This window comes from Panthera onca, chromosome D3 (assembly GCF_046562875.1).
Source record: "Panthera onca isolate mPanOnc1 chromosome D3, mPanOnc1 haplotype 2, whole genome shotgun sequence".
In the NCBI taxonomy this organism is placed as follows: domain Eukaryota; kingdom Metazoa; phylum Chordata; class Mammalia; order Carnivora; family Felidae; genus Panthera; species Panthera onca.
The window spans coordinates 8,782,382-8,807,240 of NC_138350.1; the positions used below are offsets into that span (position 1 = coordinate 8,782,382).

At 43.1% G+C, this 24,859-nt stretch overlaps 1 protein-coding gene and 1 long non-coding RNA gene across 8 annotated transcripts in view; one reads left to right on the forward strand and one right to left on the reverse strand.

Moving 5' to 3' along the window:
• The window catches only part of HECTD4 (HECT domain E3 ubiquitin protein ligase 4), a 190,999-nt gene that overhangs the window by 97,592 nt on the left and 68,548 nt on the right, over positions 1-24,859 (reverse strand). For 5 of the 7 annotated variants that reach the window (XM_078435786.2, XM_078435784.2, XM_078435785.2 and 2 more), the window contains exons 7-10: positions 22,222-22,392; positions 8,237-8,429; positions 4,388-4,546; positions 226-339 (exon numbers count right to left, since the gene is read on the reverse strand). In XM_078435786.2, coding sequence (XP_078291912.1) covers positions 226-339; positions 4,388-4,546; positions 8,237-8,429; positions 22,222-22,392 — 637 coding nt within the window. Of the gene's footprint in view, positions 1-225; positions 340-4,387; positions 4,547-6,212; positions 6,381-8,236; positions 8,430-22,221; positions 22,393-24,859 lie in introns of those variants that run through there. The other 2 variants (XM_078435787.2, XM_078435788.2) reach the window with 2 other exon arrangements.
• On the forward strand, positions 12,614-22,310 carry LOC145712965 (uncharacterized). Its single transcript, XR_014135852.1, has 2 exons — positions 12,614-12,716; positions 21,261-22,310. It is a non-coding gene; the product is annotated as an uncharacterized LOC145712965 (long non-coding RNA).

Below are 24,859 nucleotides of genomic sequence, written 5' to 3' on the forward strand. Positions count from 1 at the left end.
ATTTGTTAAGGGCACCATCATACAACCTAATGGACAGTATCTTCAATAGCAATTTATGTGGAAGAATTTCACCTATGGCAGTTTCTTACATTGATCCTCAAAATTAAACAGTATCAAAAAATTCTTTCTTGCAAGGAAAATAGAAACCACAGGGAAATGACAAGATTTTTCTGCGAGAAACTGCTAAAATTTTGAATTTTCCAGGGAAATACGGACACGTCTTACCCAATCCTGGTACAAGAGCACCACGCCCAAGCGAGCTTCCAGCAGCATCTATGAGATCGGCGCGACTTGTGAACTGACCATCCGAAATGTTATACACCAAGCTAGAGGCAAGGACTTTGGAAACAAACATTAAGCTTGTTTAATAAGCCTTACGGTGATGGCCTACTTTTCAAAGTTTAAACTTTAGGCTCTTAACAAGACTTTCACAAAACTCACACCTTTTGTTGTTGTTGCCTATTGGTGGGAACAATGAGGAGACAGAATACACACGTAAGACCACAAAAAAGAAAACAGTCACATCTTAAATAGTGAGCCATACTTTTCCTCAGTTAGTTAAGTAGCCGACTCTTGGTTTCGGCTCAGATCACGATCTCATGGTTCGTGGGTTCACGCCCTGCACTGGACCCAAGCTGAGAGCACAGAGCCTGCCTGGGATTCTCTCTCTCTCCCCCTCCCTCTCCTTCTGTCCCACCCCACTCATGCACACGCTGTCTCTAAATAAATAAATAAACTCTGGGGAACCTGGGTGGCTCAGTCAGTTGAGTGTCCAACTTCGGCTCAGGTCATGATCTCACAGTTTGTGAGTTCGAGCCCCACGTCAGGCTCTGTGCTGACAGCTCAGAGCCTGGATGGAGCCTGCTTCACATTCTGTGTCTCCCCATCTCTCAGCCCCTCCCCTGCTCATGCTCTGTCTCTCAATAATAAATAAACGTCTAAAAAATTTTTTAATAAACTTTAAAAAATAGCCATATTTCTCAAAGTGTTTTTCAAATGGCAACTTTTGCATATATTTTTCAATACAGATTATCAAAAGGGTAATTCCAAGAGGAGTTACGCTCACTAACATCACCAGGAAATACCACTAACGAGAAATATCTTATATACAGTTGCTACTCAACAAAGGTTAGCAGACACTCAGAGCTGGGATGCTGTCGCTCCAAACACTGGCTCTAGAACTTGGAGACACTTTGGCCTTTTCTCTTAACATAGGATAGCATGGTGATGACAAGCACGGCTCTGGGTTTTCTGGGTTTGAATTCCAGTTGTACCAGTTCTGCGAGACCCCGGGAAATTTACCAAACCTCTCCGTTTCCTCACGTACAAAGTAGAGATTAGAGAAGCACCCACCTTACGTAGTTATCGTGAAAATTAAATGAGTAAAAACCTTTCCACAGGCTCTACACCAGCACAGCTGTACTCGCTATGACCATTTCTTTTCCGTTTTCAAACGTAAAATTCTAGCCCTGTCTCTTAAGCTCCTCTTTCTTGTTCCCATCCCCCCTGTAACCCAGGTCCTCACTACGCCAGACTCAAGCTATACCCTAAACTGTACCGTATTTTCTACATGCTGTTGTTCCAACCTGCACCGTAACAAATCATCTGCCCCAGATCTCTTTTTCATTGGGTTTCCCCACATTGGCCACTTACGTGAATAATACCTATTTTGCACAACTTAAACCCAAGACCTCAGGACGGATCTTCTTTCTAGTTCACTCCACAATGACCCTCTCTCTCACATCCTACAGCACTTCGTCTCCCCACAGCTCAGGCAGTGATACGGCCTTGTGTACCATTTTCCCCTTGTTCCACACATGTACAACACTTCTCCCGACCAGACGAGGAGCTCCTCAAAGCAAGCACCAGTTCTTCCACTTATGGTGTAGCCTCCACAGTGACCAATGTGGAACAGGAAACAGAAGAAATTTACGTATTTACGGATTTGTTGGGACTAGAATAGAATCACTATGTAAGCTATAGCCTCATGAAAAAAATGGTGCTGTGAAGTCCTACTTTAATCAAATGGGGCCAATTTTAAGTGAGTGAAAAAGCCATGCCAGAGACTAAAAAAAGACTTTAATAAGACTAATGGTAAATAAATAACCCAATTTAAAAATGGACAAGGGATCTGAATAGATATTTCTCCAAGGGGGACGTACAAATGGCCAATAAGCACAAGAAAAGCTGTTCAACATCATTAGTCATTAGGGAAGTGCAAATCAAAACCACAATGAAATACCACTTCGTACCCATTAGGATGGCTAGATTTTAAAAAAAACAGAAAATAAATGTCAGTGAGGATGTGGAGAAATTGGAACCATTTTACGTTACTGATGAGAATGTAAAATGATGCATTTGGAAAACAGTTGGGCAGTCCCTCCAAAGGCTAAACATATAGCTACCATATGACGAACATTCTACTCCTATGTATACACACAAGAGAAATGAAGACATGCCCACACAAAAACTTGTACTAGAATGTTCATAGCAGCATTATGCAAAATAGCAAGAAAGGAGAAACAATCCAAATTTCAACAAAATGGGGTCTATCCATACAATGGAATATAATTTAGCCATAAAAAGGAATGAAGTAATCATTTTGTGCTACCAAATGGATGAACCTTAAAAACAAAAAGCCAGTCACAAAAACATATATATAATTCCATAAATATGAAAAGGCCAGGGATAAACTCATATAGACAGAAAGACTGATGGATGCCAGGGGCTGGGGTGAGGAGAGAAAAGAGTGTGACTGCTAATGGGTATGGAGTGATAAAAATGTTCTAGAATTAGATAGTGGTAATGGTTACACAACTCTGAATATACTAAAAACCAGTGAACAGTATACCTAAAAGGTATGGATTTTATGGTAAGTTAGATCTCAATAAAGCTAGTATTAAAAAAAAAAAAAAAAGACTAACAGTAAATTTACATCATTTATTCAAGAGCTAAAGGGGACATTGTGGTCACATGAACTGCCAGAGATAACAAGCTGTTGAGAAAAAGTCCAACCAATTGGATTCTACAGGCGAAAGAGTTTTGAGCTATTATGAATATCTAAATCCCAAACACATGCAACTAATTGAAATGGCCCAAAGGTTGATATTAGAAAAATGATTTTGTATCAACTGCTGAGGTCCAATTTACATCTTCAGGCTTAGAGTACAAAATGCCTTTTTAAAAGTCTACATGTGAAATATAATCCTTTACTGGGATAGCTGTAAGCAAATCATTTTTAAGAGCACAGAATATGAAAATATTGGGAAATGAAAACAAACAGATTTTAAAACATTTTATTTTTCTAAACAAATTTCAAAGAAAAACTGTTACCGTATATAAAAGAAACATTCGGGTTTTTGTTTTTTTATAAAAACTCTAACATAACTTTCTTGCATATGATCATCAAACAACAGTGTGAGATACTATCCTTTTATTCTTTGTAGGTGGGAAACCTGAGGCTCAAATGGGTCAAATGATGTCCCTTAGAAAGTTAGAAAATGGCCATGTAAAAGAAAGATTCTTTTAAAATATTTTTAAGTAATCTCTACACCCAACCTGGAGCTTGAACTCACGACCCCAAGATCGAGTTGGCATGTTCTACCAACTGAACCAGCCAGGCGCCCTGAAATATTTTTTGATTCTTGATTTTGATTCTACGTCTTATTCCATTTAACTATTTGTCTACTCTGAAGCCAAAATCACAACACTTTATAGAGTATGCCTCCCTCTTTTATAAAAAATACACATACACTTAATTGACAACATTAATTTCCAAATTAAGTTCCAAATTTTTTGCTTAACCTTTTGTTTACGTGCCCTAAAATGGAGGCACTTCACACACTTCTTTAAGAGCTTTGGAACTCTATTCATACTGGGTAGAGCTCTTGCTGGGTCATCAGTAAATACTGTGGCAACAGAGTGTTTTCTAAAATTGTCCTGAACTCATTATTTCTAGCAATTTTACAGGATTGTTTTGCAAAGTATATTATTATATCGTCTACAAAAATTGTATTTTTAATTCCCCCTATCCTATGACTGTATTGATAAGTTTTTGTGTTGGTATCAAATAGCTTCTGCAAACAACTTTAACAAAGTTTAACATCATTAATAGAAAAGCCTTAAATTTCATTTATTTATTTGAGAGAGAGAGAGAGAGAACACGAACGAGCAGAGGGGCAGAGAGAGACAGCGGGACAGAGGATCTGAAGTGAGCTCTGCGCTGACAGCAGAGAGCTGATGCGGGCTCCAACTCACGAACCGTCAGATCATGACCTTGGCCAAAGTGGGACTCTTAGCCGACTGAGCCACCCAGGCACCCAGAAAAGCCTTAAATTTCGACGTTAGAGACAAATTGGGCAAAGTGCCACAGATCAAAGACACTTACTTTTTAAAGACGACAAACCACTTGTCCCACCAAAAAGAGAACGGGTGGCAGAGCTGCCGGCGCCCCCTGGCGGTGGGACCAGCATCACCAAGTACGTGCCGCACGTATAGATGGGTGTCTTCCGCAGCATTTTCAGAGGCAGCCCACAGCTAGTATTTGCTGGTGAAAGGGATGAAAATAGTGGTGTTTAACACACAGATTTGATTAGAGCATAACGAGGGGGCCCCAAATTCAAACAAGGCTATATCCGGATTCAGCAAACACAGCAAGAAGTGGTAAGCTAAGGAGAAATAATCTTCTGGCTCCATAGCCTGGCCCCAGACCCATGAGCCGAACATTTTCAAAGGTGTTCCCAATATTCAATACGCCTTTATGTCTCAAAACTTCTTTCAAAAGAATGAATCCTCACATGGACTAAATCTCAAAATGAAAGAAGAATCCTCCTGTTTGTGTTTCCTCTGGGAAACTGCACTCCAATAGACCTCTTTCCATTTTATACAGAACAAATTCTTCACGGGTTTGGGTTACAAACCACTCTGAACATGAGGCCGGCCAGAAATTTCGACCTATATCTAGTTAACAAATGCTTTCACAATATCAAATTTTACACCTGCATGATTTAGGATAACCCATTACGTATTTTCTATTTTTTAGGGTCGGTGACATAAACTATCATTCAACAAATAATTATTGTTTCTAATCAAGAGGTATAAAATACACGCTAATCTCTCTTCCTCACTGGCCGATCGGAAAATGCAAATTTAAGGATTTCCTAAGTCAGTCAGAATGCTTTACCTAGGGAGCCGTCAGGGCACAAAATAGAACTGCCTAGGCAGATGTCAAATTGTCTTTAGATGGTTTACATGAGAAAAGCAAACCTAATGTGTCTGATATTTGTTTTGAATGCTTGTTTCTAAACAGCTCCGTTTTTTAAAACTCCAAATCCTCAACAAGTATATTCTTCACTCAGGAAATAAATTCAGGGGCATGAATTTCCACAAGAAACCTAAAAGGGGCAATGATTGGAAAATAAGCAACTCTGTGAGCAGAATATTTTCACCAAGATATTTTAATAGACATCTTATCAACATGGTAATAGGGATCAGTTTATCGCAGAATAAAACATTCTAGACCCTATGAATGCTGGCTTGTCAGAAGTCACTTAGCTTAATAACTGGTGAATTTTTATGCAGCAACATCACGTTAATGAATATGCAGAGACTGTACATAAACATAGGAACTCACAGGTTTTAAATACAAGTAACAGTTTTCACAGAATTCTAAATATAACCTTGCCTTCTGAGTTTTCTTTTTGATGTCTCCCATATTTTCTCCTCCAACAAAGATTGCTTTAGCACTTCTACTGTTCACAGGGTAGGATTCAATTTTCTCCCAAGGGATAAACCCAGATCAAGCCTTCAGCTGGTCAGGAAGCTGTTTATTTTAGAAAAAGGACTGTCCTCTACAAAGTACTTCTACCATTCAAATTATCTGCATACCTAAGTTATAACAACTATTAATAACTTCCCTACTTATATTTGATATAATAGAGACCTGTGAAAATAAAATTCTAGCCTTAAATTCTAACACTAACAAGTAATCAGATAGCTTTATAATCACAAAGATTCCTTCTTCTTAACATTTCAATATATAAAAGGATTAAAGCATAAAATTGCATTAAATTCATTAAACATATTAAGTTAGATGTATTTTTCTACATGTGGCGTATTTTCTAGCCTCATCTTTTACTCCAGTTTAGGATTTGTTATGGAGTCACATGGTTGATATTTAATCTGTAAACTCGTCAAGAATAATGGTTCTTAACTTTTTTGGTCACAGATGACCTTGAAAATCTGGTGAAAATCGAGATGGATACACTTAAGAGGTTATAGAAGAGGTTCATGTACGTTCGTGAATCTCTCAAAGGCTTAGTTCAGTTAAGAACTCTTCTTAAAAGTACACAGCAGTGTGCTTAGTAGGCTACCTTTGATGAAGAAAAGGAGGAAAATAAGAACACATAAATTTGTCTTTAATTGTATTTGCATAAAGAAATTTTGTAAGTCAAAACTAATAAATATAGTTAGCTACAGGAGGCAGTGTGGGAGAAAAATGTATAATATGCCAAGATGATACAGTAAGATTTCTCTGCACGTGCCTTTTTATATTGTTTTTACTTTCAAACTCTATAAAGGCATTATCTATTTGAAAATATTAAAGTACAAACATTAAATGATAAATTCTAGAAAAAGTAATCTTGTGGAAGGTTTGCCTCTTCCTTGCTTGACCAAGATTGTATTTAGTGAGGACGTTGCTAAACATGAGCTTTTTATGTTTATGAATCATATGCTAAACATGAAGTCAATTTACATTAACAGTAGCGAGGTATCTATAAAGACAGAGCGGTTTTGAATTATTACAGATTCACGTTAATTTACATCCACACCAACAACATGTATTGCTTTGGAATAAGAAAATGGATGACTGGAAGGAGATAAAAGGGTGAACTATGTGAAGCAAAGCGCTTTGTACGGCACACTGGAAGCACTCAAGAAAAAGTACTACCCAAGGGGAGCCTGGGTGGCTCGGTCAGTTAAGCATCCGACTTCAGCTCTGGTCATGATCTCGCGGTTCATGGGTTCAAGCCCCGCGTCGGGCTCTGTGCTGACAGCCAAGAGCCTGGAGCCTGCTTCGGATTCTATGTCTCCCTCTCTCTCTGCCCCTCCCCCACTCACACTATGTCTCTGTCTCTTAAAAATAAAAAATAAAACATTAAAAAAAAAAACACTTTTTTTTAAGTACTACCCAAATTCAAGAGGCAGCCTCTCACTAATCACAAGCTGAATATATTAAGCCATGGAAAGACATAAAGGAAACTTAAACACATATTACTAACAAAAGAAGCCAATCTGAAAAGGCTACATACTGTGTGACTCCAACTATAGGACGTTCTGGCAAAGGCAACACTACAAGGACTACAAGGACTACAAGGAGTGGTGGCCAGGGACTGGGGGGAGGACGGATAAATAGCTAGAGCACAAAGAACTTCTAGGGCAGTGAAACTACGGTGTATAACCCTGTAATGATGAAGACATGTCATTATGTACTTGTCCAAACCACCAAGAGTGAACAAGAATACACTATGGACTTTGGGTGATAATGTTGTTTCGATGTAGGTTCACCAACTGTAACAAAGGTACCACCTCCGGATAATGAGGAAGGCTGTACGTGTGTGGGGGCGGGAGGTTTATGGGATATTTCTCTACCTTCCTTTCAATTTCACTGTGAACGTAAAACTGCTCTAAAAAAATTAAGTCTTGGGCGCCTGATTGGCTCAGTCGGTTAAGCATCCGACTTTGACTCAGGTCATGATCTCGTGGTCCGTGAGTTCGAGCCCCGCGTCAGACTCTGCTGACAGCTCAGAGCCGGGAGCCCGCTTTGGATTTGGCATTTCCCTCTCTCTCTGCTTTTCCCCCATTCACACACATTCTCTCTCAAAAATAAAAAACATTAAAAACAAATAAAAATAAGAATTTTAAAAATTAAGTCTTAGGGGCGCCTGGGTGGCTCAGTTGGTTAAGCGTCCGACTTCAACTCGGGTCACAATCTCGCGGTCTGTGAGTTCGAGCCCCGCGTCGGGCTCTGGGCTGATGGCTCGGAGCCCGGAGCCTGCTTCCGATTCTGCGTCTCCCTCTCTCTCTGCCCCTCCCCCGTTCCTGCTCTGTCTCTCTCTGTCTCAAAAATAAATAAACGTTAAAAAAAATTTAAAAAAAATTAATTAAGTCTTAAAATATATGTCAACAGCTGAATGGAGCTACACAAGGCAAGCAGTGTAAGTGAGGGGCAGCATACCTGCTTGGTCCTCTTTCAGAGTGTTGGAGATGGTGGAGCCTGTGAGGGCAGCCAGCGTTGCGGATGGAGAAGCTCTGTAGCGTGAAAGTCTGCTCAGAAGCATCTCGTTAATGCTTTTTGCAGATTCGCCCTCTTTTCTCATTAGAATTGTACGTTCCTGAAGCGGATTGGCTACATAGACACCATTTTCAACCTAGTAGTTAAAGAAAAAGAGGCCCTTAAGAGATAGTGGTTTCCCCCAAGTCGGCAGATTTCTACTTGAGAATTATCACCGCGATCCTTTTGCTCGAAAACATTTCCAAAGGGGCGCCAGGGTGGCTCAAGTGGTTATGCGTCCGATTCTGGATTTCAGCTCAGGTCATGATTCTCGAGGTTCGTGAGTTCAAGCCCCACATCTGGCTCTGCACCGACAGTGCCACGTCTGCTTGGGACTCTCTCTCTCCCTCTCTGTGCCCGCCCCTCCCACCCCACCCCCGCACTCTGTCTCTCCAAATAAACGTAAAAAAAAAGAAAAAAACACGTATTTCCAAAGCCTGCACCTGAGTAGATGTACGCCTCAAAACTTAAGTTCTATGGAAACTACTGAGAACAAAAGAAAGGCTGTGCTAAGTTCAAGAGCTTTCCTTTTTCATAACAGCACAGATTCTAAAAGCAGGGAGCCAAGTTTAATAGGATCTGCAAAAGGTTGATTAAAATTCCTTATATTGAATTCCACAGGCAGCTCTCGCTAATTACAAGCTTCTGACAGGTACAAGTAAGAGGAGAGGAAAACAAATCAATCAGTTTTTGATTCGCTATTAAGTATAACCAGGAAGATAATGTCTTCTTGAAATATAATTAGTGGCTAAAATCCAAATTCTGTATGAGCAGCAGTTAACATTAGCCCCAGCTGCTTGGGCACTGCACAGCAATCCTGGAGGAAGGCAGACTTTGTCTGCTAAAAAATACGTGCCAACATCAGCTGGATCCTTGCTGGTGCCCGCCAGTCCTTCCTTCAACACTTGATTGCCCAGCAGAACCTCTGCAGTGAGGATTCCAAAATTCCTGCACCGATCTCGAGCTTGACTTCAAGCAGAGCACCTACCTGTCTTTCTTGCTAAAAAGATCCAGACCACTTACTAGAAGTTTCTCCCACTCATGTCTCTTCCAACTCCAGTATCTTTGTATCCAGCTTCACTTATCCTTCCTTTCCTCTTAATTCAGAGGAAGAAGTGTACTCACCTCATGCAGTGTAAGGTTAATTCTTCCTCTTCTGTCCCCTAACTGCTCCCTTAATTAAGGCCCTTCTGCGCTGTTATCTGGCTGTCAGTCTCCCTATGGTCCTCCTTCTCCGTGGTTTCAAGCACACACAGACCTTACACAAGACTTGGGTGGCCCACTGAAGTACCATGCCTTTTCTCCACTTCCATTCACCGGCAAATGCCTCAAATTACATCTCCTCCAGTTTCGGCATCTCTCTGCCCCCTTCCAGACCCAGGCTCCTGGATCTGGCTGGAGCCTCAGACACTGATGCCACCAGCAAAGCTGGGTGGGACTGGCCTGCAGCTGTGAGGTACAGAGACCAGAGGGAATAGGAGTGCAGAGAGGCAAGGCTCACAGAAGCAAACAAAAGGCAAAGGAGTCCAATGTAAAAGGCTGGCAACAGAGAAGAGAAAGCAAGTTCAGAAGCACAGCCAGGAAAGATTCCCAGGGAAGGCTGCACACAGTGGGGGAGACTCTTAGGATACAGTCACAAGTGATATGAGAGAGGAGTTCTTGGAGAGTCCAAAAAATGCTATTTCTATTTCCTCGCCCCTACTTCCTCCCCCTTTATAGCGACTTAACTTGGCCCCCTCTAACAAGTGGATGTGCTGAACGGTCCATGCGTAACCTAAAACCAAAACCATGGACCTCTTCCTTGTCTTCCATGTGGGCTGTGCTGTTGCCATTTCTTTTTCCAGAACACGATCCTGTTTTGTGTCTTTTTAATATGAATCCTTACTTGTGTGGAAGGTACTCTGCTGGTGAGCAGAACCAACACGGTCCCCACCCTCCTTACTCTCTTATTTTTTGGTTCCCCATCTCCACTTACTCAAACAGAAGCTTGCCTAGGATTAGACCCAACCTTTGGTGTCTAAGACCTCTGCCTTGAACACTCTGTCCCTACATCTTCTCGTGGCTGGCTCTTTCCAATCACTCAGGTCTCAGGTAGAATGCCACCTCCGCAAAGACCCCTTCCCTGACTACTGATCTAAAAATAATCTCCTTCCCCCCTCCCCAGGCCAGAGCACGTCACCCTGTTTTGCTATCCACATGGCACTTACCGCTCTCTAAAGCTATCTTACTCATTAATTCACTCTTTTACCTCCCACCCCGACCGAATGCCAGGTCCCCGAGAACAGGGATCTCGGCCTGGCTTGTTCACCATAACCTCCTCAGCACTCAGACGTACTCAACGCCTTGCTGAATAAACAAACCAGCGTCCTCGCTTGAATCCGATCTCACCTCTTCGTGGTATGACTCCCACGTTCCTATAAACAGACCCATCCCTGCTACTGAGATTCAGTCCCACCATCTCCGACTGCCTCCCGCTCCCAGGCATTTCCTCTCAAATAGCCTGCTGTCGCTGAAAATTTAACACATCCATGTCGTCCCTCCCCCCCCCCCCCCCGCCATGCTACAGCAACTTTTACCAAGCATAGCTCTATTTATGTCACACAACTCTGGAAAGAACCCTTCAAAGGCATCCAAGATAAAAATCAGTCACTCTAAGCTTGGCATTCAAAAGCATTACCCAATCTGGCCCCATGAGAAAATCAATGGAGACCTTAAAAAAAAACTATACCATTGTGTTCAAGTACTTTGAAAATACCGAGAAGCGGGGCGCCTGGGTGGCTTAGTCGGGTCACTGTCTGAAAACACGGAGAAACTGATAAAGCACCCGGGGAAGCAAAAAGGAGAGCGGTTTGGCGTACGAATGGTAAATCTGGGAACCTCTGCTTGGCAAAGAAGCTCTTCAGGATTGAAAAGCTACTGACCTAGAAAGGAGGGAAAGAGGCTGAGAGGAGTAAGCAGAGCGAGAGTTAGTGGTGCCAAGAAGCTTCCCTCCTGGCTGCCTCCCAGGCACAGGCCACCATCATCTCAAGCCTGAGGGCTGAACCAGCCTCTCAACTGGCCTCCCGTTTCTACCTCGGCACCCTATGCTCTCCTCTCTACACCCAGCCAATGATCATTCACCAACGTAAACAAAACCACGTCCTTCCAGTCTCAGAACCCCACAGTGGCTTATTAAACCCAAACTACCATCAAGGCCCACATAGCCTGTCACTCACAGACCTCCCAGCCTCGCCTGCCTCTGCTCACCCTTTCTCACCACACCCTTGACCGCACTGGCCTTCTGTCCTGCCTCTAAAATGCCAAACTTCCTCCTAACTCTAGGCCTTGGGACTTGCTGTTCCCTCTTCCTGGATTGAGCAACTGTTCAGTTTGCCTGGGAATGTCCTAGTTTCAGCACTGACAGTCCCATGACCGGAGAAATCTCAGTCCCAGGCAAACTGGGATGGTTGGTCACCCTACCCGTCAGGATGGATGGTGGCTTATCTTTCAGGTCTCAGCTCCAATGTCCTTCCTTAGAAAGGCCGGATCTGCCAGGTAAACCAAAGTGGCTCCCCACCTCCACCCCATTCACTGTCACATCATCTTATTTTCTCGCCTCCTTTACTTTTCACTAGCTGAGATGGTTTTGTTCTTATTTACTTAATTTACTTTCCTATTGTCAAACTCCCCACACTAATGTGAGCTCCTTGAAAACAGAGGCCTGTTACCCCGCTACCCAGACAAAGCAACAGAGCGGGTGCAGAATTAATACTGACGAATGAAGGGTGTCTCAGTCATCCAGATCACAATTTAAAGGAAATAATAAACCCAGGGGAAAAGAGAAGGGACCTAGCATGTCCATTACTATGCTGACCATATCTTTCAGAAGGGACATAAAGAGGACAAAATAGCAGTAAAATGGTCACTGAGTCTATCTAAAGAACAGCCTTTTATAGAGAGCACGTATATATGGGAGCAGGAAGAACTCAGAACAAAAGATGTAAAAAATATGTTCTGAAAAGGTAAAAAAAAAAAAAAAAAAAAAAAAAAAAAAGGGAGATTTAGTTACTCTGTAGTTTTAAAGGCCAGAATCTAAGTGTCGGAGAATGTCAAAAGCCCGTGACCCCAAGCGCTAGGCTATCACGTTGGTGGCCCCAGGGGAAAGCTGCAACCTGGAGTCAGGCCCTCGCCTAGTTGCCTCCCACGCAGACTCCGGGCTTGGCCCTCTGAAGCAAGACACTAGCACAGGCTAGAGGAGCACTTGTGCTCTTGAAAAGATGGAGAATGAGAGGCCGACGTGAACATGACAGCCTCAGTCAAGCTCCAAGCTGAACGAGGCTGCAAGTATGACCTCAGCTTCCTCCGTGCAACGAAGAACCACCACCCTACTGAGCCCCATCAACCTGTAAGTTGTTACTGCTGAGAGTCACTTAGTTTTGAGGTCGCTTGTTGAGCAGAAGATAACTCAAATACCCCCAAAGTCAGAGATTTGTTCATATTAATAGCTTCAGTTAGGCAGGGTATCTACTCCATTCCATTTCTTTCCATCATACTCCAATATCTCTATAGTCTACCTTATGTAATGGTTACTTACCTATTCCACTCGGAGTTCATAAGAAATCATTTTGAGACAAGCACAGCCAGTTAGTTAGTCCTGCTAGGATTACCTATTTACCTTAGCCAGTCTTCAATCCTTTAGATTTCCCTCAATCTTAAGTATCAACACGCCTATTTTGCAGATCAAACTCCACTGATTTTTCGTAAAAATTGACAAGGAAGAACACTGGTGGTAGTCGAGGTTCCAAAAATAGGTTTTTAGTATTTCTTTCCTGATTATAAAACTAATATGTAGTCTCTTCCATAGCTGGTTAATCTCTTAAAGGATCTTTAAAAAAATTAATGTTTATTTATTTTGGCAGAGAGAGAGAGACACACACACACACACACACACACATCATGAGCAGGGAAGGGGCAGAGAGAGGGAGACACAGAATCCGAAGGAGGCTCCAGACACCGAGCTGTCAGCACAGAGCCCAACGCCAGGCTGCAACTCACAGACCGCGAGATCATGACCTGAGCCGAAGTCGGACGCTCAACTAAGCCACCCAGGCGCCCCAAATCTTTAAATCTTGCTTTATTCTTGACCCAAAAGCTACCATGAACTTTTAAAACCAGATCCTGCTCAGAACTCTGAGCTCTCCATTGTCCCCTGGAATAAAATCCAAATACCAGTGGGGCGCCTGAGTGGCTCAGTTGGTTAAGTGTCTGACTTCGGCTCAGGTCACGATCTCACAGTTCCTGAGTTCGAGTCCTACATCAGGCTCTGTGCTGACAGCTCAGAGCCGGGGTCCTACTTCAGATCCTGCCTCCCTCTTTCTCTGGCCCTCCCCGACTCGCTCACGCACATGCTCTCTCTCTCTCTCTCTCTCTCAAAAATAAACATTAAAAAAATTTTTTTTAAAAATCCAAATACCGGGACACCTGGGTGGCTCAGTCGAGCATCCAACTCTTGATTTGGGCTCAGGTCACGATCTCACGGTTCGTGAGTTTGACTGAACCCCATATTGCACCTCAAGCTTATGTTGCAGTGGATCCTGCTTGAAATTCTTCTTTCCCTCTCTCTCGCTCTCTCTCTCTGCTCCTCCCATGTGTGCTCGCTCTCTCAAAATAAAAAAACTTAAAAAAAAAAATTGGGAGTGTGGGTGCCTGGCTGGCTCAGCTGGTAGAGCATGCAACTTTTGATTTCAGCATCATGAGTTCAAGCCCCACGTTGATCACAGAGCTTAAAAAAAAAAAAAGCATAACAAATTACTATTTGTGTAAAAACAGAAAAGGAAAAAATCATACATGTGTAGTTGTACACATTCATGTTATCTCAGGAAGAATACAGGAGAAAGTGTTAACGTTACTTGCCTGCAGCAAGGGAAACTGAATCAGGACGCAAGGTGAAGGAGAGACTTTTGTACCATTTGAATTTTATAACTATGTAAATAGATTTAAAAATTTTTAATTTTTTTTTTTGCTGTTTTTATTTTTGAGACAGAGACAGAGCATGAGCTGCGGAGGGGCAGAGAGAGAGAGACACAGAATCCGAAGCAGGCTCCAGGCTCTGACGAGGGGCTCAAACCCACAAACTGTGAGATCGTGTCCTGAGCCGAAGTCGGACGCTCAACCCACTGAGCCACCCAGGCGCCCCTAGAAATTTTTAACATTTGAGAGAGAGACAGAGAGACAGAGAGACAGAGAGAGAGAGAGAGAGAGAGAGAACGTGTGCGTGCAAGCAGGAGACGGACAAAAAGAGGGAAAAAGAGAGAACCCCAAGCAGGCTCTGCGTGGACAGCGCAGGGCTGGATCTCATGACTATGAAATCATGACCTGAGCTAAAATCAAGAGATGCTTAATCGACTGAGCCACCCAGGTGCCCCATAAATAGATTATTTTTAAAAACAATGTATTCAAAACAATATAACTATCACTAAATTTGGAGAGAAATTTACCAGTACTTCCAAGTATCTGGGTGAAATCATAATTCACAGCAAACCTAATCCTTTCTAATGACTATCATCAGCCACATCTAAGTAGCAAATATTTATACTATTTAGAAACCAAAAGCTTTTGTGAATCAGAAAATGAAGTTCAGCATTCAGCCTTTTAAAAAAGGAAATCCCGCCATTTGTGACAACACGGATGGGCCTTGAGACTATCATACTAAGCGAATAAGTCAGCCCGAGAAAGACAAACATTTTATGATCTCACGCCAGAAGATAAAAAGTCAAACTCACAGAAAGAATGATGGTTGCCAGGGGCTGCAGGGTGGGAGAAATGGGAGATGTGGGTCAAAGGGTACAAACTTTCAGTTAGAAAATGAATACGTCCTGGGGATCTAATGTACAGCATGGTAACTATAGGTAATCATAAACTTAGAAGTTGCTAAGAGTTATATCTTAACGCTACCATACACGCAGACACACAAACGTGGTGAACACATGAGGCGACGGAGGTGTTAACTCGATGGTAACCATTTCACAATATACACATACGTCAAATCTTTACCTTGAAAGTATACCATTTTGTTAGTAATACCCCAATAAAGCTGGAGGGGGTGGGGGAGAATATCAGGGCTAAAAGTTCGAATCGTCTAGTTGAAAGCCCTCATTTTACGAGTTTTTGTCTGGTTTGGCCAAGGCCACTTATCAGAGGTCTAAGGCTAAGCCCTATAATCAGTCTTGAAGGAGATGAGTTTACTATCTGTTCATTTAAAATTTTAAAAACAAAGTTAAAAATACTTCAACGTCCCCACGGTCCACTCCACTACCTCCCTCTCATTTCTCGCCTTTTTTTCATAACAAACCTCTGGAGAGATTTATTCTTGTCGTCTTACCCTCTTCACCATACTTGACCAACTGCACCTGGCTTCACCCCTCCTAACCCCCACAGCTGCTCCTGTTAAGGCTACCACCAAGAACTTCCATATTCTCCACCCAAAGACCTCTTTCAGCCTCAATCTTGACTTTCCCAGCAGAATTCAATGCTATTAGCCAAGTTCTCCTTTTATAAAAGTTTACTTATTTGGGGGCACCTGGGTGGCTCAGTCAATTAAGCACCCGACTCTTGAGCTCAGCTCAGGTCATGATCTCACGGTTTGTGAGCCTGAGCCCCTTGTGGGGCTCTGTGCTGACAGCGCGGAGCCTGCTCGGTCGGGATCCTCTCTCCCCCTCTCTGCCCCTTCCCTGTGTGTGCTCTCTCAGAATAAACAAACGTCTAAAGAGGAACAGTAAAGGTCTCTTGCCAGCACTGGAAGGACACCGATGCCATCAATTGAAAAGGGAAAGCCTGCGGGAAGAGCAGCTCTGGGGTAAAACCAGAAGTGTGGCTGGGGGCACATTTAGCTTGCGGTGATGATCAGACTGGAAGAGTCTCATATCCTGCGCACGTACAAACAAACACCCACATCGATACGCAGCCAGCGCTCTGGGGACAGGTTCTGGCTGAGCAGCAGATTTGAGCACCAGCAGTAGATAGAGGTGTTTACAGCTACACGACAGGAGACCAGCCAGTGAGTAAGAGCAGGCAGCGACAGAAGGCATCCGGAAATAGGTCCGGAAGCACGTAATCGTCGAGAAGTAGGGAAGGTGGGGCAGGGCAGGAGTAACCACTGGCAGGAGAAGTCCTATGGGAGGTCCCACAAGCCAAGAGAAAGCCGTTTCAAGAATTAAATACTGCTAAAAGGTCAAGGAAAAAGACACAAAGTAGACCTCGAACTCCGTAAGGTGCAAGTCCCAGGCAAACGTGGAAGAACTGCTCTGGTGGCATGTGGTGAAGATACGCGACCGACTAGAGCAGGCTCAAGACAGAATGGAAGGAAAGAACATAAAAACAGGAAGAATAAACTCTTTCAAGAGTAGTGCTATAAAGGGAAGCCAAAAACAGGGGACTGGAGGCGGGCACGGGTCAAGGCAGTTTTTTGGGTTTTCTCCCCCTCCCAAGACAGGATATCCTCTGATGTATCCGTATGCTGTGCTGAACGATCCGTCTAGAGGAAAGCTGTTAATGTAGGAGGACACTTGCAGAAGGAACCTGCACCCCCAACTCCACCTTTTTATAGCAGGTACGGAATACAGTGTTCTGAACCTAGCTTTATTGTGCTAAACGACAGAACTTGGAAATTGACCTGCTTGGTCTATGCAGATCAGCCTCGTTCTTTTTAATGGCTGTACGGTGTTCCATTCCGTGAAAGTACCATAGGCACAGATATCTGTGTTTAGCTTCCCAAATCAGCATTTTAGAAACTGCTAAACTAGAGGCTGGTGATGCTTAATTTTTTATTTGATGAAAAATTTCAAGCATGTAAAAATAGAGAATAGACCAATGAACCTTCCTCCAGATTCAACTCTTATCCAGATATTGCCACACAGGCTTGACCTATCGCTTTTTTGGCTCAAGCGTTTTATTTTTTAAAAATTTGTTTTAATGTTATTCATTTTTGGGAGAGAGGGAGAGAAACCAAGCATAAGCGGGGTAGGGGCAGAGAGAGAGGGAGACATAGAATCTGAAGCAGGCTCCGGGCTCTATGCTGTCAGCATGGAGTCTGATGAGGGCCTGAACTCACCAACCTCGAGATCATGACCTGAGCCAAAGTCAACACTCTAATTCCACGTCCAAATACTTCACTACACATCTCTAAAAAATGTGGACATTCTCATAGAACCACAATGCCATTTGCATACTTTAAAAACAAATTAAGAATAATGCCTTGGTTTTATCTAATACTCATTTTATATTCAAATTCCAAACTGTCTCCAAAATGTTCCTTAATGGTTTGATTCAGACTCCAAAAATGATTCAAAGGTTGTTCTTTTAACCTAGATCAAGTTCCTTCAGCCCCAACTTTCTATTTTATGCCACTGACAGGGGCTATTTTAGTTCTATTTCCTCCAGAGCAGGTATGGGCTTTTGATTGTATAACTGCAAGGTCTAGAAATCTCTGTTGTCTCTACACTTGATGGACACTTTGGAGAACTGCTAACTTCTGGGCTGGAAATCACTTTCCCTCAGAATTTTGAGAGTGCTACTCCATTTGTGTATCCAATAATGCTACTAAATAGCGTAGTGCTTTCCTTATTCCACATCATTTATACATGATTTTATCATTTGTACATGATTATCTCTGGAAGCTTCACAACCCTCTCTTTACACCACGATAATCTGAAATTTCAGGATGATATGCCACATGGTGGGCATTTTTCATTCACCATGTCAGATAGCTGTTCATCTAGACACCTGTGCCCTCTAGTTTGACATTTTTTCCATATTCTTTGATCATGACGCCCTCTTGGTTTTCTGTTCTCTTTTTTGGAACTCCTATCAACTAGGACTTTAGAGGGATTGCTCCTCCACATTTATCAACTCTTCTCTCATATTTATTGTTTTTATTTTTGCCCTTTGAGAGATTTCTTATGTTTTTAAATGTTAAAAGTTTTTTTTTTTTTTTTAACGTTTATCCATTTTTGAGAGAGAGAGAGAAACAGAGTATGAGTGGGGAAAGGGCAGGGAAGAGCAAGACACAGAATCCGAAGCAGGCTCCGGGCTCTGAGCTGTCAGCACACGGCCCGACGCGGGGCTTGAACTCACTGACCGTGAGATCATGACCAGAGCCGAAGTCGGACATTTAACTGATTGAGCCTCCCAGGCACCCCGACAATCATAGTTTTAATTCCCAGGAGCTTTTTTTTTTTTTTTTTTTTGGAGCCCCTGTGCTATATTGTATGAATGCAAGATGTTCTCGTATCTCCTACAGCTAGGAGTAGAATAAAATATTGTAAACCCTAGTGGCTGTTCTTCTGATTTCCTATTTTCATACTGGAGACTTTCCTCATTGGTCTAGAGATCCTTGGCTATCTGCTTTAATTTTTTAATTTTTTTTTAATGTTTATTTCTGAGACAGAGCATGAGTGGGGGAGGGGCAGAGAAAGAGGGAGACACAGAATCCAAAGCAGGCTCCAGGCTCCAAGCTTTCAGTCAGCACAGAGCCCGACTCAAACTCACAGTGGGGCTTAAACTCACAGACCTCGAGATCACGACCTTAGCCGAAGTCGGACGCTCAACCTACTGAGCCACCCAGGCGCCCCAATAGGGTGCTTTTTTAAATGTACACAAGAGCTCTCCCCACCGCCCCGCCCCCACGTACCCAGCACCTGGCTTCAATAATTTAAAAAAAAAAAAGGGGGAGGGATTGGTGCCTAGGTGGCTCAGCCAGTTAAGCTTCTGACTTTGGCTCAGGTCATGATCTCACCACAGTTTCTGAGTTCGAACCCCGCGCTGGGCTCTGTGCTGACAGCTTGGAGCCTTTTTCAGATTCTGCGTCTCTCTCTCTCTCTCTCTCTCTCTCTCTCTCTGCCCCTCCCCCACTCATGCTCCGTCACTCTCTCCTTCAAAAATAAATATAAAAAAAAAATTGGCAAAAATACAGATAATCTATTCCTCTTCCCCTCCCCACACACCTCTCCAAAGTTTGGGGTTTTGTGAGGTTGGGTTTTGTTTGTTGTTTTGTTTTTATTTTTTGTTTTGTTGTTCTGTATGCATCTGCTTTTTAAACAGTTTAGCACTGATCAGGAATGCTGTGCACATGGTTGAGGCTTGCTTACTGGAAGACATCACTCGTGGGTGATTCACTAGGGCAGCAAGTCCTTTCCTTAAATGAACCCTAATGTCCGTACACGGAGGTCTTTTTTCCAGAGTCACCCAGCTTATTCAGAAAATAAAGTACAGCCTTCTGCCTGGGCAGCCAGTCTCTAAGCACAAAGGAGTACACCAGGGAAGGGATGGACAGTTCCTTTTATTAACGTTCGGCCTACACCCCCCTCACCATAGCTTTGCACCACACCTCGTGCCTCCCGCTCCCAAGACTCTCTGAAGCCGGCAGGGGAGTCTCCTCTCTTCCCCTGAGCAAACATGCATTTCTAGCCGCAGCTTGCCCCACACTGAAAGACAGGAAGGGCCACTACCACCTCCATCAGCTGAGGAACAAGAAATACAGGCTTCACTGTCCGTTACCGAGATAACCACAAGAGGAATGAAAATAAGTAAAACACATTATGAGGAAGCAGGAAAGAGGAGGAAGTAGACCAAACCCTTATCTCCTGTGCTACCTCAAGTTCTGGTCCACGTGCATGCATTTCTGATAGGCTTCTGTTAAAGAAAAAACTATCAGAGAAAGGGGAAAGTCTTCAATGTTTTCCCACTCTACTTACAATAAAGACCTAAATCATCCTTTGGCCAGCTGGCAGGTCTGTTCCAAGCAGCAAGTACTATAACTTTTCTGACAACTCTGAACACGTGTTCAAGGAGTACAATCTCTAGCAGACCAATTCAAAGACACTGCAGCTGGAACATTTAAAAAAGATGATGATGAAGCTGAGAAACTAGATAGAAAAACAAGAGGATGTACGTTTAAGGACACCAGACTCCTGACTGACAGTCAGCTGGCGGGATGGCTGATTGGTTTCCCAGAACAAGTTTAAAGCCTATTAAAATTCATTCGAAAATTACTTCGGTGGTTTTTTTTTTTTTTCCCCAGGAATGCTAATTTCTTCCAGAAGGGGGCTGTAAATTACATCATTAAAACAGGTTTTGTCACAGATTGACTTGGGGCAATTTTTCTTTTACAAGTCTCTACAAATATTATTGAGACCAGCACTGTCCAGCAGAATGTTCAATGATGACAAGTTCTAGATCTTGGATGTTCAATACAGAAGCCAGTCACATGTGGCTACTGAGCACTTGAAATGTGGCTAACATGAGCAAACAATTGAAGCCTTAGTTTTAATTCTTTTATTTTTATTTATTTATTTATTTATTTTTTATTTAACATTTATTTATTTTTGAGACAGGGAGAGACAGAGCATGAACAGGGGAGGGTCAGAGAGAGGGAGACACAGAATCCAAAACAGACTCCAGGCTCTGAGCTGTCAGCACAGAGCCCGATGCGGGGCTCGAACTCACAGACCGCAAGATCGTGACCTGAGCCGAAGCAGGCCGCTTAACCGACTGAGCCACCCAGGCGCCCCACTTTTTTTTTTTTTTTTTAATTTTTTTTAACATTTTATTTAATTCTATTTTAAGTAGCCACATGTGAGGCACCTGGGTGGCTCAGTCGTTTAAGTGTCCGACTCTTGATTTTGGCTCAGGTCATGATCTCACGGTTTCGTGGGCTTAAGCCCCACGTCAGACTCTGTGTACTGACTGTGAGGAGCCTGCTTGGATTTCTCCCTCTCTCCCTCTCTCTCTGCTCCTCCCCTGCTTGTGCTTTAAGATAAAAAAAAAAAAAAAAGTAAAAAATTTTCTAATAGCCACATGTGGCTAAGGGTTCCTGCACTGGACAGGTGCAGTTCTAGACTACCATGGGTCCTACTCCTACACCAAGCTCTCCTTCCTTCTCTCTGCATTCCAGCCACAGTAGCCTGCTGTCATTTCCTGAAACACATGCTTGCTCCTGCCAAAGCCTTTGCACCTGTGGTCTCTTCTTCCTAGAATGTTCTACTCAACCCCAGGAAGAAGTTGGAGAATAGGGGTAACTACTACTTTTCCTTCAAAGACCTAAAATTATCTTGTCCACTGATTTGCTCACTTGATTATGGTTAATTTTTGGTCACTCCACCACTACCACCCCAAGCCACCCACCAGGCAGAATCCAAGCTCCATTAGAGCACGGAGCCTGCTCACCCTGCCCATCACTGTATTCCCACCACCTAAACACAAAGCTGCCTGACTCACAGTAGGCATTCAGCTACCATCGAACGAATGAATGCCTTCTCACAATTTTAACTATCATCACTCTCAGAGACTCCCAAGATGTACTATAGCCCCAATCTTGCCACTGCGATTTACTTCCAGGTTTCCAACAAGCCCCATGGGCATTTTGGCCTAAAAACGCCACTGTCTAGTGCCTGGGTGGCTCAGTCGGTTGAGCGTCCGACTTTGGCTCAGGTCAGGATCTCACGGTTCGGGAGTTTGAGCCCCACATCGGGCTCTGTGCTGACAGCTCTGAGCCTGGAGCCTGCTTCACATTCTGTGCCTCCCTCTCTTTCTGCCCCTCCCCTGCTGGTGCCCCCCTCTCCCCAAAGCAAATAAACATTAAAAAAAAAAACAAAAAAACCCCCAATGTCTACACATTAACTATTACTATTTCTACTTTGTTGCCAGATTAACCTTCAGAAAGCTTGACTTTATCCGTGTCCTACGATTCTAAACAAAGAAACCTTCAAAGAAATCCAAGAAAAACCCCAAAATTTGAGCTAAGAGTGAACACACTGCCTACTCCACCTTTCTCAGGTCCTTTTTAAACCAATACAAAAAGAAACCAAATCGAAATTTCTCTGCAAAGACACAATGAGACAGAAAGGGAACCTTACCCCGAGTTCAAAAATGTCCATGAAGACAGAATGCCCCTTGGGTGTTTTCTCATTCAGACTGGCAGGAGACCAGATCCAGTAGAAGTAAGTACCATCCGAAGAAAGGTGCACAGTGCTCATGGTGCTGCCAACCGGGAGATGATTGGCTGGCATTGGCACCACCTGGCACACCTGGACATGGAAAAGGAAAACTTCATTAACGGGACACAGAACTTCCTGTTAATTCCGTCAGTCCATCACTAACGCCGTTATGTCCAGAATCAGAACTCGGGCTTCTCGGTCCAAATTAAACTGACAGCGGGGCACCTGGGTGGCTCGGTCGGTTAAGCGGCCGACTCTTGGTTTCGGCTCAGGTCACGGTCTTGCGGTCCTGACTCTGAGCCCCACACTGGGCTGTGTGTGCTCAGAGCCTGCTTCGGACCCTCCGTCTCTCTCTACCCCTCCCCCACTCACACTTGCTCTCTTTTTCAAAAATAAACATTAAAAAGAAATTAAACTGATACCTCTAACATATGAAAATTACATGACAAAAATATAAAATTCATACAACGGCCCATGGGACAGATAACATAGGCCAAAGATATTTACTAAACGCTTTGAATCTGCTAAGCACATGTGTTTTATCTAACAATTACCAAAAACAAAGCTTTAGAGAAACCGTACTGAGATTTCCTTAGTAAGTGAATTTCAGACTAAAAATTATATTAAAAGTACAAGGACTGTATCTTACTTTTATATCCCAGCAGCTAATTCAGAGTCTAACTCAGAAGTTACTCAATATGGAGGTAAAAAAAAGAGGGCAGAAGGAAGAAGGGAGGCAGAGAAGAGAAAGGAGAAAGTAAAACAAATGAAGGCAGACCCTAGCCCAGCACATGAGGCTTTAGTGAAATGCATCGAGTCCATCATCAGGAAAGAGACAAACTCCAATTCTCTGTATTAGACACGAAGGCATGTGTTTCTAATACTGATCATCCTTCAGTTTCAGAATAATGAATGAGATTTGCATCATTTCACACTAAATGTGTAGTTACATACTAATTTTTACTGCCAGAGAAAAGCCCTTAAAATGAGAGAAACGGAGAACCCCCCCCCCCAAAAAAAAAACAAAAAAACCCAAAAAAAACCTGCCGGCTAGGTTTTTCAAAAATGCCAAGAGCAGGAGAAGTCAAAATCCAAAAATAAAAATAATCAGAGATGGTCAGATGCCTCTGGGAGCCCTAAGAGTGACTTTCTGTTATTCTGTCCCTCGGGGTGAGTCACTAGTTTCCCTAAGGTTACTTCCAACCCTTGAACTCATTTCATATGAACTTTTTTTCCAGACTTGTTTTGTCTATTTCAGAAGTTAAGAAGTAATGTAGTTGCTATGACCACACGTTGAACTTGTAGTGCCAGGCAATCTACAAAGTTGACAGCTACTGATTGGCCTCTGTTACCCCCAAACTGCTCCAGTGCATGTAACCTCGTTAGTGACAACAGGATCTTCTTGGATAAGAATCAGAGTTTTCGCAAGAACACAGACGAAATGGACGTTGCTTGAAATAAAAACCATGTTCTAGAATTGAACATCTGTTTAATTCCCAGGCTTATAATTCTATTTCAAATAAATACAGAACATATTCTCATCTGTCTGCATTAACGATAAAATATGAAGTCAATTGGAGACAGCTGCCTGGCTCAGTCAGTTAAGCGTCTGACTTCGGCTCAGGTCATGATCTCACGGTTCATGAGTTCGAGCCGCATTGGGCTCTCTGCCATCAGTGCAGAGCCTGCTTCAGATTCTCCGTCTCTCTCTCTCTCTCTCTCTCTCTCTCTCTCTCTCTCTCTCTGCTCCTGTCCCACTTGAGCACTCGTCTCCCTCAAAATAAACTTAAAAAAAAAAAAAATGAAGTCAATTGGGCATCTATTTGTCAATGTGCTCGTTTTATTCATCCAACAATTATCAAGAAGCTACTGTGTGCTTTGAAGATGCAATGGTGAAGAAGACACAGTCCCGGTTTACCAGGAAAGGCACAGTTGAGGGACAGACAAAAGCAGAAGTAACATTCCACTTAACTCCTGGAGGGGACTTCTCCCAGGGAATTCACTCCACAGATGGCAACTGTAACCATTCTGTTCAACTTCCATTGAAAGGCAGGAAGTTGTAATATAAAAAGCTCAGTCTAGTGCTAAGAACCATGGGTTCACGTTCTTATGCCACCATTAATTACTGTGTGACCCTGGACAAGCCCCTTGACCTCTGAGCTACATTCCTTCCTCCAACAATAAACACTTGCCAAGGGGCGCCTGGGTGGCTCAGTGGGTTGAACATCCAACTCTTGATTTTGGCTCAGGTCATGATCTCACAGTTCATGAGGTTGAGCCCCCGTCAGGCTCTGCGAGGACAGTGTGGAGCCTGCTGGGGATTCATGCTCATGCTCATGCTCATTCTCTCTCTCTCTCTCTCTCTCTCTCTCTCTCTCTGCCCCTCCCCCACTTGTGCATATGCACAGTCTCTCGAAATAAATTTAAAAAAGAAGAAAAAAAACCCCACTTGCCGAGCACTTACAAAATGCCTAGACTCAGCTGCCTTGTCCGTAAAGTGAAACTGCCACAGTTTTACCTCATAGGTAGGAGAAGAAGTGTATGCAAATTGCCTAGA